Genomic DNA, 16,131 nt, shown 5'->3' on the forward strand with positions numbered 1-16,131 from the left:
AAAGTGTGGTTAATGAAATGCGACCACAAGTGATCACTTCATCTCCAGATCAATTTAGTAAGGATATAAGAAACCAGGTCTGAACATTGCCGAGAATACTACTCAAGCCTTAGTACCACGTTAACATCACTGTCTTGACTGCCTAGTTTTACAATAATTAAATTCAAAAGTCATCGATTTCATAAGAGCTTTATTTGAAATATTACATATAAAAAACTACATACAATTTATCCCACATTAGGCGAACATTTCCCAACAACAACATGATTAAAAGCACATTTAAAAACAACATGGAACGGCACTGCACAGAATGTCCATGGTGGCCACTTAGTGACACAGTTGAAAGCCATCTTATTTAAAAGAAATGATTGCCCGACACATCAGCATCAGGATTTGTGGAACCGATTCTTGCTGGGAAGGTAACGCGGGACTAATCAGAGACCTCCATCTTTTCTTGTTTGATCTCTGTGGAGAGAAATAAATACACATTTGTACAAGGATTTCTGCATATTCAAAATCCATCATGAGTGAATGTCCATCAGAATAACAAATATACTTGAGACCAATGAGTTACCTGATGCTTGTTCTTCCTTCATTCGCTCCATGACACACTTCTTAATCTCCAGGCCTATGGCCCTCGAGAGTGGAGGGGGCACAGCATTTCCAACCTGGGAGGCAGCAACAGAGAGAAGCAATTACTTGACTTATGACAGCACAAAACTTTTTGAAATTTTATAGAGAAACCATTTTGGAATTGCTTGTATTTTCAGTATCGTGTGTTTAATCCTTCAATATTTTTCTGGCCACTTGAGGGCACAGAAATAAGCTATAAAACACAGCACTATCGTAAAACCTTTTGATATACCAAACTTGTTGGCAAACAGTTGCCTATTTACACATCTGACAAACATCAGCATTCATGGAATCATGTTTCGGGACACTTGATTAATCCAAGTCCAATATTCACTCTTTTTAAAGTCAGTTTTTGGTCTCCAACTCCTGAGGGAAATATCTTTGGCTGCTATATCCTCCACTACATTTATCAGCTAGTTTCTACCTTTGCCTGTTGGTAACGACAGTGGCTGTTCTGCTGAAAAACCACTGCAGCCAAAAACAATTCTACGAGAGCTATGCGAGTGACCCAAAACAGTAAAGTTGCAGCTACAAAACCAAAACAATAAGCTCAAAGATGCTCTAAAGCTCCACAGAAATAGCAGGAAATGCAGAGTTGGGTGATAATTGTTTATGGGTTCATCTGAGTGACAGAGAAAAATAGGACAGATGCCAACACCTTCTCAATGTCAGAACCTATTTGGTGATCCTTTAACCAGCCAACAAAACAGTGACACTAAGATTATAGGTTTTGGAATACATGATCCAATGCATTTTGGAACAAAAGGATAATAGGAAAAAAAAATAAAAAAATAAAAATACACTCGACTACTTGCTTTTCAAGCTGGCCTTAAACGAAGTCACGGCTTTACCTGTCTATGTTTGTCCAGGATGTTTCCAAAGAAGCGGTAGGTGTCAGGGAATCCCTGAGAGCGTGAACACTCCCTCACACTAACCACTCTGTGCTGCTCAGGATGCAGAACACGGCCCTAGAATTAAAATGCAAGTAAGATCCAAAGTTAGGAAATCTGTTACAGGTAATTCAATTACTGTCCTGTTAGTATATATTTTTCCAGCTGAACCACAAGTCAGTTGATTTGAGCTGATAGAAAATTTCCAGCATCTCCTGAAATCTGGGTTAGCTGAAGATTTTTAACCAATGATTTTTTATTAAACAGTGCGAATCCCCATGTCTCCTTATAATGAATGAATGAGATAAGGACGTATGTTTCACAGTATGGTACCAAGAATGTGCTCTAAGCAGTTTTGTGCCAGTTTTGAAACATTTTGGCTGAAAATGGTTTTATTCTAACTTCTTATATGAAAAAGCTGACGTACCTGCTTGCCCATGGGTTCAGGGTTGGTGACAGTCGTGCTGAAGAAGCCGTCCCACTCCAATCTGCCGTAGAGTCCAGCCCAGTGATTGTGACGGTTACCAGTGTGGGGCAGACACCAGGGGATCAGGGTGTTAAACTGCCTGTCTGCAGGGTCGCATGGCTTCCCTAAACAATGCATTAACATAACCATTAGAGGTGCCTCCACGCTAGAAATTAAGATTTGTAATTTCCATTATTCAAGTATAAAAACTAGAGCTGCATACCTCCTGCACAGGTGCAAACACCTCTGAGTGCACCAATGCTGCTGCGTCCATTCTTTTTATCAGAGTGTGTGTAACGCAGTTTCTTGGTCATGGTGCCATCTTTCAGCCGAACCTCGATGTTGGGCAGATCCCTCCAGTCAGAGCCTGGAGCCAAGGGGATGTGACGCATCCGACCCTCGACCAGAGCACTCATGTCCTGAGAGCACGAAGATAATGCATGTTTTGTTATAAAGCTGGTTTGTTTTTTTGTGTTTGTTTTTTGAAGAGAATTGATACTACATTAATACAGCAGAGCTACATCGTGTTAATGTTAGTGGCAAGACAAAAAGTACAAAAGTGTGAGACAGCTCACCTTGCAGATATGATCTCTGAGTATAGGCTGATACTGTGTGCCTCTGATCTGGCTCTGGAACCAAGACTGGGGCTCCCCGTTGTAGGAAATCTCCAGCGCAGCTGCACCATTGCGAATCTCTGGCAGGTCAGACATTGTGTCTCTGACAGTGATGGTCCTGTAGATTCCTCCATTACCTCTGTTGTAAGGCAGAACATTTAGTCTGAGTCACATTGGGGCATTGTTATGATCTATTTGAGGAGCTGTACAGGTTCGTGATGTATATTTACCACAAAAAAAAAAAATCAATAAATAGGACAATAGAAGCAGTTTACATTACCGTGTGACATTACTGACGTATTTCCTGTCGTCCACCACCACGCTCAGAGAACAAGCTCTGGGAGCAAACACATGCAGAGGCTCAGGATAGCGAGGCAGCTTCTCTCCAGGAGCCGCAGCCAGGATGATTGCTCTGCGACGGGTCTGGGCGACACCGTACTGACCAGCCTGTTGAGGGGAGCAACCAGCGTGTTAGTCTAGTGAAGCGGACTTCAGTCATTGTAAAAATTACTGGCATGTATTACTTTATTATGTCATCTGCATCACATGGCAATGAGAAGACTGAAATCCTCACATTTTTAAGAAATTCAGGGTTGGAATTGTTATTTAATAATTTTGTAATATTAAATTAAAAAAATAATTTAAAAAATAAATAAATAAAAAAGGTCAGGTTTTGCAATATTTTGTATTTTGACATTTCCCAGATCCTACTCAAGATCGGCACAATTTGGAATAAATATTGCCCCGACTACAAATACAACAGTCAGTATAGTTCTACCCACCTGAAGGACACCAAAAGTACACTGGTAGCCCATGCGCACAAGACAGCGTAGAGTCAGCTTTAGGACCATCGAGTTTTTGAATGACACAAAGTTTCTCACATTCTCAAGCAGGAAAAACTTGGGTCTGTAGTAATCACAGTAACTGCAACAAAAGGAAAATTTATTTCAAAATGTGCATTTAAGGACTTTATGGTCTATAAAGGAGGAAAACTTGGAACATCATGTAGTCTAAGAGTCAAGATGAGAATCTGCTCTGACATACACTGACCTGAGATAGGAGACCACAAGTGAGTTCTTGAATTTGGAATAAGTGCGAGAGTTGAAGCGGTTCATCCCACTGAACCCTTGGCAAGGAGGTCCCCCACACAGCATCTCCACATCACCCTTCTGAGGCAGTTTCTGGCCAAGAGAATTGGTCTTCTCTCCAGACATGACCAACTTCAGCAAGATGTTGCAGTCCTCTGTGAACACTGTGGTGCCGGGGTTGTTGAGCCGAAAGGCCTGTGCTGCAGGCTCCCACATCTCAATGGCCCACAGAGTCTCAGAGATACCTAAAAAGGTAACCAAGCAGGCATGTTTTCACCACTGCACTGAAAAATAAGACTTTAGCTGCCCATACTTCTTTGCATGTCAACATTTGTTGATCTGAGAACATATTTCATGAGTGGCACTGAGCAAGCATTTACCAGCCTGGTGGAAGCCTTCAGAAAGTCCACCGCAGCCAGAGAACACATCCAGTGTGCGATATTTAGGCACTTTAGGTGTCTGGGGTTCATTCTGAGATTCCTGTGGCTCCTGTGCAGCTGAGGCCTTTCCTTTGCCTTTACCTTGTAGAGAATAATAGGATCGTTGGATTAAGATTTCAGTGACACCTAAAACCAATTTTAGATTAAAAAAAAAAAAAAAATTTATGTCTGAGTTATTACCTTTCCCTTTGCCCTTTCCTTTGCCTTTATGGACAACTGAGCGAGCATGATTTGGAGGGTCTTCAAAGCTTTTTGATTTTGCATTATAGGCCTGTGAGAGAGGAATATAAGAACAATTATGTACACTGCATTGAAGAAATGTTCAAGTATGGGCATTGTTATTTCCAAATTTTCACAAGTCTTTCCAAGTCAGCTCAACATTTGATCTTTTGATACTCTTGTTTTGCACATTACCACCATAGGATTTTCACCAAGTTTTCATATTAGACAACTGGAGACATTTTGTACAGATATACAGTGCCTTTTTCCTCCCTATGCAGTTTCACGACTGTTTGCAAACGTTTTACAGAATACCAACAGTCTAGCAGTGGGGTAGCTGCTAAAAGATATGCTATTTTGCTGATCAAATGAACAATAGCTGTTCCTGACATTACTGCAGAGGAAGTATTGAACTGTACCTCCAGGAAATAGAAGCGGTCAGGTCCACCACTGGAATAGTCCTGGATTGACTCATTCAGGTCTTCTCCATATTCTACTTGACAGCGGCCAAGCACCTCAGACATGACGACAGTCTTTTCTTCATCACTCCAGTACAGCTGATTGATATCTGCATGATAACTAGCTTTGACGCCTTTGTGAGTGTTCTCAGGCCTGGGAGATTAAACAAAAGCCAGTAAATTATGAAGTCATTTTCAGACAAAATCCTGAGAGACAACTAATTTAATTACAATTCCTTTTACCTGTAGAACTTGTAGAGACGCAGTTTGACTTCCGACGTGTCAGCCTTCCCGTTGCTTCGCCTGTGACAGAAGATCTCCTTGATGCGCCCAATACGGAAGGGCTCTGGAGCGTCCAAGTTTGAACCCTTAATGTAGTCCGAGGACTTCCTGTAATACTCTGGATACAACTCCTCATTCACATCCTCTTTCCTATGGGAGCGCTTCACTGGACTAGCTGGCTTCACACTGATAGCCGGGAACAGAGGCAATGAGTCTCATTTACATTTTCGTCATTGTACAAGTTTGAGTAAATTACAATTTCTGAATTACTTCACTCACCTGAAATTAAAAGCCTCTGGAGGCAAGTAGACACCGTCTCCCACCCTGAACTGCTCCCCTTTAAAACAGGCCAGAGCATACAGAGCCTTGGACTCGTCGTCATTCTCCAGGGGCTCAAATGCATGAGGAATTTCCTGTTCCTCTCTTTCTTTAGTCCTATCACAGCTGCCACAGAACCTGGCAAAAGGGAGCATATCCACAAGGGTAAGATAACAGAGAAAAAAAAAATCATACACACAATACAAATACATGCGTGGATGGGGCTTACTTGAACTTGCAGTCTTCTGATGGAGCGGTCTTTGGTGGCGTCTCAAAGCGGGCAAACTCTGCGTCGTACCAGAACTGATAGAAGAAACTCTTCCCATCATCATCAATCACCTTGAGGTCAACATCCATGCCACCCTAAAATACAAAAGTAATCAAAGGATCAACATTTTTTTTTAAATTAATTCTTAATTAATTCAAATCAAGTTAACTTACCTCCATAAACCAATTGTTAGATGGAGGTTTATACATGACGTTCACTTTGCCTTGAACGTAATTGAGCAGCATGTCTTCACACTCATCCACAATGACGAGTTCCAGCGGATCAGAAGACTCTCCCAGCACCGTGTGAATCCCACGAAGGAACCAATGGGCATGGAACATCTTTTCATTGCCATCCTCCCACAGTGATGTGATCCTGAGAAGGAGTACGTCATTAGGTTTATACAAAGCCGCTCTAACAAAATGTTATCAAGGAGTGTTTTTCTAAAAAAAATAAAAAATAAAAAAATTCACACCTTGCCAGATAGAGAGGAATGGTGGGATCCTCTGATGAAACGGAGACACAGTCTCCCACCTCCAGCACTTCATCATTCACAGAGACTTTCCTGTAGTACTGCTTCTTTCCCTCAGTCTGAAGAGGGTAGGAGACAGATACATTAATTCAGAAAGTATACAGTGCATTCAGAAAGTATTCAGACCCCTTCACTTTTTTTCACATTTTTCTTCATGTTGCAGCCTTATGCTAAAATCGTTTAAATTTATTTTTTCTCAATCAATTTACACTCAATACCCCATAATGACAAAGTGAAAACAATTTTTTCCAAGTTTCTTAAAAAGGGAAAAACTGAAATGTCACATTGACGTAGGTATTCAGACCCTTTACTCAATGCTTACTTGAAGCAGCTTTGGCAGCGATTACAACCTCCGGTCTTTTTGGGTTTGACTTAAAATGTGCATACCTAGATTTGGGTATTTTCTGCCATTCTTCTCTGCAGATACTCTCAAGCTCTGTCAGGTTGAATGGGAACCGTCGGTGGATGGCCATTGTCAGGTCTTTCTAGAGATGTTTGATTGTTTTCAAGCCAGGGTTCTTTACAGAGGTGTCCCTATGCCACTCCTGAATGGTCTCGACTGTGTGCTTCATTGTCCTGTTGGAAGGTGAACCTTCGGCCCAGTCTGATGTCCTGAGCGCTGTGGACAGGTCTTCATTAATGATATCTCTGTACGTTGTTCTGTTTAGCTTTTCCTCATCCCTGAGCAGTCTCCCTTTCCCTGCCGCTGAAAATCACCACCACAGCATAATACTGCCACCACCGTGCTTCACCATTGGGATGGTATTGGGCAGGTAATGGGTGGTACCCTGTTTCCATGACATGATGCTTAGAATTGAGGTCAAATAGTTCAGTCTTGGTTTCATTATATCAGAATATTGTTTCTCACAGTCTGAACGTCCTTTAGGTGCTTTTTTGCAAACTCATGTGTCTTTCACTGTGGAGCCAGCTCTAGGAAGAGTCCTGGTTGTTCCAAACTTCTTCCATAACAGAATTACGGAGGCCACTGTACTCTTGGGGAACCTTAAAGGCAGCATCATTTTTTTTTTTTTGGTAGCCTTACCCAGATCTGTGCCTCAGAACCGTCCCGTCTCTGAGCTCTGCAGGCAGTTCCTTCGACCTCATAGCTTGGTTTTTGCTCCGATATGTATTGTCAGATGTGAGACCTTATATAGGCAGATGTGTGCCTTTCCAAATTGTGTCTAATCAATTGAAATTTATCACAGGTGGACTCCATTCAAGGTGTAGGAACATCTCAAAGATGATCAAGAGAAATGGGAGGTACCTGAGCTCATAGCAGAGGGTCTAAATACTTATGTCAATGTGATATTTCAGTTTTTCTTTTTTAATAAATGGGGAAAAAAAAAAAAAAAAAAAAAAAAAAAGGCCTAAAATTCTGTTTTCACTTTGTCATTATGGGGTATTTAGTGTAGATTGATGAGGGGAAAATAAAATGTGCTGCAACATAAAATGTGAAAAAAGTGAAGAGGTCTGAATACTACTAAAAATGCACTGTACAGCATATTTATATAAACCTGCTGCTGGATTCCCATGCTTGACAGAAAAAATTTATTCTAACAACAAAGGAGGAGGAAAACAAATACCTGAACAGGCTCTCCGATCCATGTCAGTTTGCACTGGGTCTGCTTCTTCCTCTTAGCATGAGAAACCTTTTTGGCCTTCTCCACTGGAACATCTTCCTCTTCAATGTTCTCATCATCTTCAGCCTCTTTTACTGCAAGGTTTGGGCATCTACACAGACAAATGTATATTGCCAAAAGAGAAATTAAGGACTATAGATGTAAATGTACCATGTCAATGCAACAGTATACACATGTTAAGTGTATTAAGTGTTAAATATTTGTTCTTGTTTGAATTAGTCAGGTGCTAATAACTCATCAAGCAACTAAACAGAGACCTCATACCACAAATCCTTTGGGAACAGACATTCAGAGAGGCATTTATGGGCCATAGATTAAAGACTGGCCACCTGCTAAGAGGCATGCTCACCTTCTCTGCTTACAAGCTTGCTTGCTTTTGCCACTTCCTCCAAATTTGATCATGTCCTTGCAAGCTGTACACTTGCCACAGTCAGGAGATTGGCAAACCTAAAGATAGATAAAGAAAACCGTGTGGATTTTGACTGCTAAGAAATAAAGAGAAATCGAATAGAATGCACATCAAGACACTTGAATATAATGTTGAAGTAGAGCCCCGTTTTAACAGCAGGACCTCAATCAGAGTCACTCACCTCACAGACACCACAGCGCTGTCTTTTGACTCCGCTCTCTTTATCATTTTGTTCTATCTGATCAGAGAAGAAGGTATCAAAGATCTGGTAGACCAGCTTGGTAGTGGTCGCTTTAGTAGGTCCCTTGCTGTCCTTCTCTATCTTTGTTGGGTGACGAATAGCCTGTCTTCTGGCCGCTCTCCTGTCATTGGAATAAAGTTTGTGTTTAGAGGAGAGGTCCACTTGGTTTGGCACAAATACCTGATGGTATGTGGAGCGATGGCATTATGAAGCCCCTGGCCTTCAACACACCACAGCATCAGGCCATGCAACATAAGAAACAAGCAAACAAAACAAAACAGACAAGATGTACAATGTGCAGAGTTCCCGTTAGATGCAACTGTCAAATGAAGTTCTTTCCAAACATTCAGGCCTGCAGAGAAAACAAAACCACCAACTAAAAGGTTTTAGTGAATTTGCTTTTATCGCTTCTAACTGCAAACCAGTTGTCCCCCCCCATCCTCTAAGTTATAGATAAGCTTTGACGTTAAACTTCCTTTCAGATGATTCTCAGTCTATTTAAACAAGAGCTAAACTCTGACCTCAGTGTTCTAAATACTGAAGATGAATGTACAAATCAGAGGATCATCACATAGCATTAACATCTTCACAGCACTGTTGTCACGAGTATTTGAGTTTAAACTATGTAAATAATGCATAGTTTTTGTTCTAACCCTGATGGTTCACACAAGTGATTATCGCAGTGGGGATATCAAACCTTAAGACCTGGGAGCCCAGGGCTTATTGTAGCATGATTAAGCACGGTGAGGAAACCCCTTAAAAAGACACTGTTAAAGATCAAGCCTTCAACTGATTTTTTCTTTGAGGGGACACTTCTGCAAACAGTTTTAAACTGAAAAAACGACTTCCTTGTCTGTTATTTACCTTTTGGGCTCCCTCCATCCAATCAATCAGACTTTGTATGCACTGTTTTTAAATGCATACATGTCACAAGTACTGGAAGAGAGTCTGCATTACTGAAATTTAGCGCAAAAAAAGGAAAGCAGTTTTGTATATTTCAATAGTTAGAAATTTCTAGACTATTAAATCAAGTTCCTCACATTGGTGTTAGTCAGGTTTTTCACATGACAATATACATAGATACTTCAAAAATGAGAACTTTTAAGTTTACAAGTTTTCCGTTTACAAAAAATAAATAAAATAAAAATAAAATAAAAAAATCCTACCAGAGATTTTTTAATTTCTGTAGATCAAGCACTTGTGACTGAGACAGGATAACTTTTGGCCCAAGTCCATACACCCAGGTGTTATATGGCCAAAATTCAAATGTGCCATATAAACTAAGATGAACAACAATGTAAAGCCAAAATATAAAATACAAAATAAATTAAATTGGAAATAAAATTCTAGCGTGAACTCTGGTATAATGCTCTTTGTCCATACAGCTTTTAAATGCTTCACACTAACACACCAACATTCAAGCTAAGGATGCATTCACAACAAGGCCTACCTACCAGTACAGCAGCATGCTGCATTAGGAAATGTCAAAGGAATGTTAGACATCAGGAAGAGCAAGGAGCGAGGAGCAGAAATACAGGAATATAAGCAAATAAATAAATAAAATTAAAAAAAAATAAAATTAAATAAAAATAAAAATGGGTAACTTCAAAATTCTGAAGCATGTGTGTTGCAAACGAGCTGCGGCTAGAAATCTGGTTGAAGCTGAGAATGACGAGTTTTCACTCAAGTTAAATATACAGCATGGACACTGCTTGAGTTTGTTTTCATTTTGACCTACAGTAGCTATGGAAAGCTTGTATGTTGTATGAATGGTACAATAAATTAAAAACTTCAAGTAGTTAGCAAATATTAAATTTCCAATTCCAACCAAAGTTGTTCAGAATTGAAGTCAGCTGACATCATGTTAAATAGAGTGTAAACCTGTGTACCATTCCCTTAAAAGCTTCATGAATCAAAAGGCAGTTTAAAATCTTTGACTACTTCCAGCTGACATTGTTGCATGGTAAAAAGGAAACCAAAGCATAATCTAAGCATGTTTTAGCTGTACCTCTTCCCTAGAGTGACTCCAGCAAGCTTGATCAGGTCTCTCATGCAGGGTGTTACAATGATGGGCTGCTCATCAGAGTCGCCGGCCTCATCATAGCTCTCCACCTGTTCCACCACAAACTGGGCATGGCGCAGCAGTGTGTCTTCAGTGAAGCAGTTGAAGTTTAGCCCTGCAGGAGGCACGGTTGTCTTAGGGCAGGAGGAACAAAAGTTGGTCAGTGTTCTGGTATTGGGTTGCAGTTATGTTGCAAAGTGAAAAGTAACGAAATACCAATCATAAAATATTACTCCCTTTGTTCTCGGTTTGTGAAATCTGCATATATATTTTGTCTGCGTTTATATGCGTGAACCTGTAACCAGCAAGCATTTGACATTTGTACTTGACAAAAATTTACCATTTTATGAATGATTTTATTAATCACTAAATTGATTAATTGACTAATGGTTTCAGTACTACCATAACTTGTCTATATTCTAAAAATGACTGTCTCATTATGGTCATCCCTAATGTGAGATGTCCAAAATGAAATTTCTACAAAATTGTCTTTTAAAGAAAAAGTGTAGCCCAATCCAATTACTCAATAAATGGTATGAGCAACTCTGGAGGACCCAGATTAAAGGCATCATAGCAATGAGCAAGATGCAAGATGTTGGGTTTGTTCCATTCACACAAGTCCACACCTCAATTTTGTTGAGAAGGTCCTCATAAGTAGCATCAGGATTCTTCTGGAGGAATTCAACCACTATCTTGCTCATATAGATTTTCTCTTGCATCAGTGCAAAGATGTGCGCATATTCCTCACTCGGCTGCATTAAGATGTAATCAGCGAAAGCTGGATAATAAAGATATCAATAGCAACCATTAGTAAATTGTGAATAAAGAGGGGAAGATTAAGTTAAATTTAGAGTAGAAAGCTTAAAAACTTTGCTACCTGTAGTGAAACCAATTAAAGCTTTTTCTCCACCATCAAAACCAGTGATCCACCAGGCATTGATGGGTCCAAGCTTCTTTGCAGGAACACCACCTGGGGGAAAAAGAAAAAAGAAAACAAAAAACAAAAAACACACGTAAATGTCTGTGTGGTTGTAGAGGCTAAAAGAAAATAATGTACAAGCAACAAACTATAAGTTTCGACTCTTCAAATGTGGGTTTTCATACCATCCAAGCAAGGGTTGTCATCATAGATGGGTTTGACAACACAGCTGAAGTAGAGCTCTACATTCTTCTCAATCAGTCCAGAGTCAAATGGACAAAGGTGGCCATGCTTGTCATACACACTGGAAGACATAATAGTTAATACTATAACTGAGAAAAACATCAGGTTCTGCAATAGAAAGGCATGTAACACAATGCTATTAGAAAGGATGTTTGTTCCTCTAAAGTATGCCAACAAGCCAACAATCATTTACCTGAAGTTCGTAATCTTGTGCTGTGGCAGATCCTCATAGCTTTCAAATCCATCCTCATTTGAGTCAAACAAGGAGAGGCGCTCATCTGTTAACATTTCTGGTTCATCCAGCTGAAGACAAAGAAGAATTGTTTCAGGTTTCACTTGCATCTGGTCAGTACAAGTAAGGACATTTTCAAAACACTTTCTTCTTGAATGACTGTAAATTTGCCAATTCTCACCGAATTATCAGGATCCCCTTGGAAAAATTTTAAATCCGAATCATCCAAGTATTGTCTGCAGTCTGGACATTTGGGTGGTGGTGTCTAAAAAAAAAACCAAAAAAAAAAACCCCTAACATTATACAGGCCGTGTCATGCTTACAAAAATGCTTACAGCCGTGACACTGAGCTGAATGAACCGATTCCTTACCTTTGCAGTAGAAACCGTCTTAATAATATCACTCTTCGATTCCTCTGGAGCAGCACTGCATAAAATAAAGTATTAGTACCTTCATTTGTATGAGCTCCGTCATCATCATTAATGTTCAGAGGGCAAAGACTTACCTTTCACTGGAGTCCACTTTGAGACGCTTCTCCTCCCGAGACTACAACAGATTTGAAAGTATGTGCATTGTTATACACCACCTGAAAAAAGCACCAGCTCATGATGTTTAAACCTCAATAGTACATAAAAAGGCTTCACCTCCTCAACGCCATCTTCCTCCTTCTTAAGATCATTTTGTCCATTGGTAGCTTCTTCATTCAAGTCTTCAGACTTGCGCTTTTGACTGCAAAACAGATTTACTTTTAAAAAACAGAATACAGACACTTATATATTAAAAATAAGTTTTTTCTTAATTGCTAAAAATGTGAATGAGAAAAAGTATAAAAAGGTGCAAGACAAAACATACGCACACTTTAGAGAACATTGACAAGATGGTTGGCTGTTTCCCACTGTTTCTTGTAACCCTGGTACTGGCTGGAGACTCTACCAAAGAAGAAAAAACAAGTTTAAGTATTCCTACAACACTGTTTTATCATCTTTGAATGCTGCCGTTAGATAATAAATATTAACTAGAAATCTCAAACTTACTTTTCGTGTCAGAGTTTGCCTTGCTCCTGCGTCCACCCTTCCCCTTAGGAGCAGCTGGTGACTTGACAGCATCCTCTTCCTCCTGTACATCCATGGTTGCATCTTCACCTTCCTCATCTTTGTGGGAACCGTTTGTGAAGCCATTTGTCTTTCCATTCTGCTCCATGCCATCAACATGTGAGCCGTTTTCAAGATTAAGCTCTTTACCCAGCAAGGCCTTTACTTTAGAGATGTAGACCTCCTGAGGAAGGTAAATGGCATACATCAGATCACAGGTGAAATAATGAGCAGTGAATTTCTGGGATTAATAACGATTCAGATGTCTGAAAGAGTCATTAACCTTTGAGATCTCTGAGCTTTTCATCTTTTCCTCAAGGCTGGTCAGCTGGTCCTGAGCGTCAACATGCAGGAAGTCTGTCACCAACCGGAGTTTCTCTTTGACACGATCCTAGAATGGCATTTTAAGAAAACGCTTAACTTGAAAACACACTGTAAACTTCTTAAAAGTAACTTAACTTAACTTAACTTAAGCAGCTGAGAATTAAAAAAAAAAACAAAACAAAAAAAAAAAAAAAACAGTAAATTTATGATACAATATACGGCTTGAATTTTTCCCCAACACTTTGGGAAGTGATAGCGTTCGAGATATTAAAACCAAATTGGTTTTAAAACATGCAAGGAATCCATGGAGCAAACCCGAGGCTTGTTGCTATATGGCAGTATATAACAGTTCCCCTGTTTGCTATTAAGTGTACTGACAGACTCATTCAAAGTTACACATTATAATTCAACTAGACAATGTAACAGAGTTCAGATAAGCTAAGTTAAATCCATTGAGGGTGGAGTTTCCCTTTAAGGTGACAGTATACCGTGAATCTACAATCTTGCTTCAATTGTCTCTGAAACCCCAAACTAACTACAATTAGTAAGCAGCTGGAGAAACACTGATAGAGATGGCATGCAGGTTTTCCGGTGCAGTAAGGACACACAGAACCCACCTCGTCTGAAAATCCATCCTCGTCCAGCACCTGCAGCCTGTGAACAAAGAACATGTCAAAACAACGCTGCAGTTAGTTAACTAATGTGCAACAGAGGACAAATCATCCAGGAGCATCCCTGCCAAGGATGTTGCGATAAAACCAGTGCGACCGCGAGCTAGGAGAAACACAGGTAACAAAACTTCCTGAGTGGCGCCAAATCTCTCACGCTGCTCCATCCATTGACAGGCTAAGATGCTAACTGGCTACCGTTATTAAGGGGCTAACACTGTATGCTGCATTTGCCCTGAATTTCCAGTGGCAACAAGCTAACGCTAGTAGCAACTGCTAGCACAGGCGAAATGTAAAGTGGTGGCCCCGGTCATGACGACCAGGGCAAGTCCAGAGCAGCGTTATTCGGGTTTCACTGCTGTTGCTCTTACTGCTGCTTCTGAACTCAGACAACAAGCTCCAGACATGCTACATCACCGGGACATGAACTGTTACTAGCATTGGGGTTACTAACGTTACCTTTTCCTGACATCATCTGGCAGAGACGGGGAGGTCCTGGCTGGCATGGTAAACAGCTAGCTAAACGTGCAAGACAGGAAAGATAAAACTGCGTTTATAAAAATAAAAATAAAAAACCCGTTAAAACCTTGTTTAAACCCGCAGGTGATAACCACAGCGTGGCTCCACCGTGACTGCCTTGCGCGTGCAGGACCTTGCAATGGAAGCTATAAGCAATTCGGGCGCGCGGGCCGTCTTTTCGCGCGGAAACCCGGGTGTTGTGGACTGTACCACTGCAGTTATGTATGGGTAAAATGCTTTCAATGTGGGACGTGATATGTCCCTGCTGAATGTGTCGTTTGTAATACGAAACACATTTTAGTATAACTATTTATGTATAAAACACAACCGAGAATGTCACGTGGTTGTTTTTTTCAACATATAAATTTCTCTAAATGAACAACTCACTTGACCTACCCCTACCGTTTCCCAGATGTTGTAGACAACGGACCAGGCGGAAGCGTTATGAATGTTGTTTACTAATCAGCAATATTAGCAATACGTTTCCACATTTGAGATCGTATGTAATCTGTACTTTTGAATGAAAGTATTAAGTAGATGTGCTTTTCAGTGAATAAGAGTTCCAGCTTCATCAGTTTCCAGCTTAAAATTTTTTCAGTTTTTCTCTGATTTAAATCACAGTAAATTTAATATTTTTGCGTTTTGGACGGTTGGTTGGAAAAAACAAGACATTTGGTGGAAGTCACCTTGGGTTCTGAGAATCATAACAGGCAATTCTCTCTATTTTCTGTCACTTTAGAGACAAAATAATGAATCGACTAATTGATAGACTGGTAGGCAGATTATTCAATAATGAAAATAAATAGTTGTAGTGTGTGTGTGTGTATATGTATATGTATATATGTGTATATGTATTGATGTATATGTATTTGTGTATATATGTATATGTATTTGTGTATATATGTATATGTATTTGTATGTATATATATGTATATATGTATATATATGTATGTATATATTTATATGTATATATATGTATGTATATGTATGTATATATATGTATGTATATATATATGTATGTATGTATATGTATGTATGTATGTATATATGTATGTATATGTATATATATATATATATACATATATGTATATATATATATATACATATATGTATATATATATACATACACATATACATATATGTATATATATGTGTGTGTGTGTGTGTGTGTGTGTGTGTGTGTGTGTGTGTGTGTGTGTGTATTCATTTGAATAACTTCTATGTAGTTAAAAAAGTATATGGAGAAGACATCCTTCATATATGGCTAGCTACATGCCTATTTTACCACAAGGTGGCACTATCTCATTTATAATTTGTAAATAGGCATTTGAGGCTTTTTCACGTTGGCAAATGTTTGTTGTGGATCTTTTCCCTGTTGCATTGTACATGTACCAATTTGACCACATTAACTGTCAGTTACCTTCAATCAATAGGTCTATTTTAATTGAGCAGTGATCGGTTTTCAGTACTGAGGAAGTTGTGTCTGTGGGTGTGTGCGGGCTTACTTTACTATAGTTGTGGGGTCCAAAAACTGGGACCCCACAAGTTTAAGTAGCTGTTAAGACTGAGTTAAGA

General features: G+C 39.7%; 1 protein-coding gene across 1 annotated transcript; it reads right to left on the bottom strand.

Moving 5' to 3' along the window:
• Window positions 1–173: 173 nt before the first annotated feature.
• Window positions 174–14,704, bottom strand: dnmt1 (DNA (cytosine-5-)-methyltransferase 1). Its single transcript, XM_040154449.1, has 34 exons — window positions 14,497–14,704; window positions 13,987–14,023; window positions 13,329–13,436; window positions 12,989–13,229; window positions 12,811–12,883; window positions 12,599–12,683; window positions 12,460–12,500; window positions 12,326–12,380; window positions 12,136–12,219; window positions 11,916–12,025; window positions 11,665–11,783; window positions 11,438–11,530; window positions 11,187–11,338; window positions 10,507–10,694; window positions 8,439–8,619; window positions 8,198–8,295; window positions 7,792–7,939; window positions 6,152–6,267; window positions 5,850–6,051; window positions 5,638–5,771; window positions 5,370–5,546; window positions 5,052–5,276; window positions 4,770–4,962; window positions 4,312–4,402; window positions 4,072–4,212; window positions 3,654–3,936; window positions 3,386–3,527; window positions 2,884–3,050; window positions 2,565–2,742; window positions 2,213–2,408; window positions 1,951–2,114; window positions 1,485–1,601; window positions 575–668; window positions 174–465 (listed from the first exon to the last, which is right to left on the bottom strand). Exons 1-34 carry the CDS (start codon window positions 14,541–14,543, stop codon window positions 431–433), a joined length of 4,515 nt encoding a protein of 1,504 aa, XP_040010383.1. The 5' UTR covers window positions 14,544–14,704; the 3' UTR covers window positions 174–430.
• Between the last annotated feature and the right edge of the window lie 1,427 nt (window positions 14,705–16,131).

The sequence above is a fragment of the Xiphias gladius genome, chromosome 3, assembly GCF_016859285.1.
Source record: "Xiphias gladius isolate SHS-SW01 ecotype Sanya breed wild chromosome 3, ASM1685928v1, whole genome shotgun sequence".
NCBI classification, from domain to species: domain Eukaryota; kingdom Metazoa; phylum Chordata; class Actinopteri; order Istiophoriformes; family Xiphiidae; genus Xiphias; species Xiphias gladius.